General features: G+C 41.9%; 1 protein-coding gene across 1 annotated transcript; it reads right to left on the bottom strand.

Annotated features, from left to right (window-relative positions):
* Window positions 1–2,921: 2,921 nt before the first annotated feature.
* On the bottom strand, window positions 2,922–3,419 carry LOC139118839 (uncharacterized metal-dependent hydrolase YcfH-like). Its single transcript, XM_070682335.1, has one exon. The coding sequence runs from the start codon at window positions 3,417–3,419 to the stop codon at window positions 2,922–2,924; it is 498 nt and encodes a 165-aa protein (XP_070538436.1).
* Between the last annotated feature and the right edge of the window lie 303 nt (window positions 3,420–3,722).

Below are 3,722 nucleotides of genomic sequence, written 5' to 3' on the forward strand. Positions count from 1 at the left end.
CCCTCCGCTTCGCATCACGTGATACGCTGCGCCAATGTCCTCATGCAACCGCATCCTTTGCAGTATTTTCGTAATAAGCTTATTAATAGAGGTTTGGCTACTCGTTTTTACGTGAACATGAACGCGTAGAATCCACGTTGGCGTTTGCATACACGTTCACGTGCAAAAATCCATTTGGCTACGTCTTACGTCACCCATTTGTGTGGCACGCATAAGGAATGATCGGGCTAGGTGAAAACAGCTGTCTCCACATAAATACGCGACGCCCACTGAGCGTACATTAAGAACGTTTGCACAAGTCGATGACATTATCACAGAAATTTGTGACGCTACACGTTCACGTTCACGTAAAACGTGAGGCAAAACCTGTTTATTATACATCTTACATTCCTGACTGGGTCAGAGAAGTGACCGTTTCCATGCAATGTCAACAATTTTCTTAAGATTTTATCGCGCCAGTGTGGAACTCAATCTCGGACGCGCTTCTGCAAGTTTTGAAGTGTGTGCACTACAGACACACGTACGTACAGAGAGCACGCGAGACTTGTCTAGGCACTCGTCCAATGGGTCCCTTGAAACCGTTCTACAGTGAACGCACAGATACAGCCGCAGGGAATGGGTGCCTTGAAACCGTACGTGTTACTGAACAGGTGCTCCGTATGGCTTCTTAGTGCACGCAATATTCTATTATTCTCGATGGTAGATGCATAATAATATGAGGTCATTACAAAAATACCACAGAGGATGCACGAGGACATTGGTGTATTGTATCGCCCGACGCGAAGTGGAGGGCAATGCGCGGCACCACTGTCCAAGTGTATCCTTTGCGGTATTTTCATAATATAGTTATTACACATGTTTGGCTACACGTTTTACGTGAACGTGAACGCGTAGAATCCACGTTAGTGTTGGCGTTCACGTTCACGTGCAAAATCTGTTTTGCTACGTGTTACACGACCCATTTGTGTGGCACGTGCAAGAAATGATTCGGCTCGGCTTGGGTCCCCGAGTAGTCATAGTCATCGGCGATGTCATTAATGTATCTAATGTGGATAAAATAGTTTTACCATTGTTCGAGATGTTGATATTGCCCCAAATAATTTGATTGCGGATACGTAAATAACTGGGATTTGGCGTATTGAAGCAACAGGAACCTGCCTTGTGCCTTTTGGTAGTGCGTCTAAGTATGGAAAGATTGAAAGATGTCGGGCATTTTGAGCCTTCTACGTTCGTAACTTCCAGTCAATGTGAGTCGTTTTATTCTGTCAGGAACATTATTCCATGAAAACTTGAAATTTGCTTGATTGATTGGCTTCAAAAGTTCATGATAAGCAGAAGCGCTAGAAGAGCTACTGATTGGATGATAGTCATTTTACCATACATACTTAGCTCATGCTTTGACCAAATTTTCAAAAACGGTCTTAAGCCTTTCGATTTTTTCTCCGAGTTAAGTAAAAGTCATAAACGGTCGTAACCATAGTAAATCCCTACTAATTTTTGGATGATAATTCCTATTTCATACCTGCCGAGGTGTCGCATCTATTTTTCCACAAACCGAGGCATAGTGCTAGAGATTTACTAACATTCAGTTGAAGGACAGACACTTATCCAAAAATCTGATGAACCGTGTGAATTTTTTCAAAATTGGGAAAACGTTTTGCAATTTTGTTTATGGTTACCGCCACTGCTACCGCCTACTACCTATCTGCGTTGAAAAAGGCAATTTTTGTTCTCTTTAGTACCTACCTTCCCTCTCATGGTGAGAATGACCTGATGAAGGCACAAGCATAATGACACTTGATACATTCGTCGTTTTGCAAAACATCTCGCACAGTGTCCATTTTGGTGTACAAAATACTGGAGCTTGGCATGTCTATGTGTGCTCATCAATACTGGGACACGTCACAGACTACTTGTATACGACTTGTATAATCAGACAAATCGGGACAGGACATTGAGGATGAAAATACTTCAAGGGATGAAATAATTTCGATAAATTGAATTGGTTTAAGAAATATATTCAAATTTCTTTGTTTGATGTACAGGCCTAAAAGGAATTATATCACGATGACGTGGCGACGCTCGAGCATATTTGTGAGAAAGTTTTACTTCCACATTGTCTTTTGTCGGGCTGATTATATTCTCTGTGTCATCCCGACCTGATTGATGCTTTCAATACGTTGAAATATCAGTCCATATATAAGGACAACAGAGAATATTGATGGTGCTTAGAGGAAATTCTCATTCAGCAATTGATATTGAAGCGGTTATTCACTAGTTTACCATAGACTGAACATGAATTGATAGAGAGGGTCAATATTGTTTGGATTTGTCTATTGATTGGTTTATTTACATATTGACTGGCTGATTTTTTAACAGTTTATAGTATTATAGTGTTTACACTAACACTATTGTAGCCTTCTGTAAAGGATAAATTCACTGGAAAACAGTAGTGAGAGTCGCTTGGACTAGTATCTATGTATCAGTAAGCGGATCGGTCGATCGGTACGTCTAGTTAGCACGGAGTTCAGGATAGCAAGTAAAGCAGTTGTCATCAAAGTATTAAACAGACCCTGGATGTAACGTCATCGTCGTAGTTCTTAGGGATACGTTAGGAGTCAAGAGCTGCAATCAGTACTATGATGCAAAAGCCTTTTCCACAACATTCTCCTCCATTCTATTTTTGCTGGTCGTCATTGTACCAATCAACGAAATGTGATGGACGTCAAACGCTGGTTGTTGTTCTATAATTATTCCTCAGCGATGGAATGTAATATAGTATAGTCAGTCACTGAGAAAGATGATAGGAAAGTCTTTTTCCGAGTAGATAGAATTAGACATTCCCTTAAAATATACTGTTAAAAGTAAATTGTTCTTTGTTAGATGAGATTTGTCCACCTTATCGACGGTGGTGACTGAGTTTAGCCTTGTATTTGATATAAGCACCTGGTGTTGGCTATGGTGATACCCAGGAATTCATGGGTGGACACTCCTCTGATTTCTGCTACTGGGACATCTCCGATATCATGAGGAGTATTAACATCCACTTCCGGTGTAAACGGGAAGTACGGGGAGTCTGTCTTGATCAGCAATCTGTCTGCTGGGACTTCCTGTAAGGGTTGCCTCTGTACACTGTAAAATTTCACCACTCGACCAGTGAAACCAAAGTAGATGTTAGGGAACGCCTTCATCCAGCGATGTACAAGCCAACGATTGCCAGTGAAACAGTGTAGATGTACACACTGCAAGGGTGCGCAACATTGGTGCATGATTTTCATGGCGCAGCCACTGACATCAATGCTGTACTTATCTGCATGGGTGCCACGTATATGCATGATGATTGGCTTCCTCGGCATTCCTACTTCTAGAAGCCGCACGAGAGTCTCTTCCTGTCTCTTCCAGCTACTTGAAGGTGTCATTCTGTCCAATCCAATTTCTCCAAGGGCAATCACTTGGTGTAACAGGATTAGTTCTCCCAGCCTTCGGAGTCTCTCCTCATTCAATCGCTGGATAACTTTTGGGTGTACTCCCAGTGCGATCTTTTAGTTCTCACTCCTGTTGACGTCAGTTGGATACTGGTCCAGCTCACTATAAACTTCAGTTCCATGAATAGATTTCACCTGATGTTTTGGCATAGGTAAATCTGGTGCTTGTAATAATTCATCTGATGATACTTTCAATCCCTTCCCAACAAGCATCTACTTGTGCGGTCAAGGTGGACG

This window comes from Ptychodera flava, chromosome 19, assembly GCF_041260155.1.
Source record: "Ptychodera flava strain L36383 chromosome 19, AS_Pfla_20210202, whole genome shotgun sequence".
Lineage (NCBI taxonomy): Eukaryota > Metazoa > Hemichordata > Enteropneusta > Ptychoderidae > Ptychodera > Ptychodera flava.

Bases quoted from the DNA above. Each gene is read 5' to 3' on its own strand.
- LOC139118839 (XM_070682335.1), bottom strand. From the start codon at position 3,419: ATGACACCTTCAAGTAGCTGGAAGAGACAGGAAGAGACTCTCGTGCGG.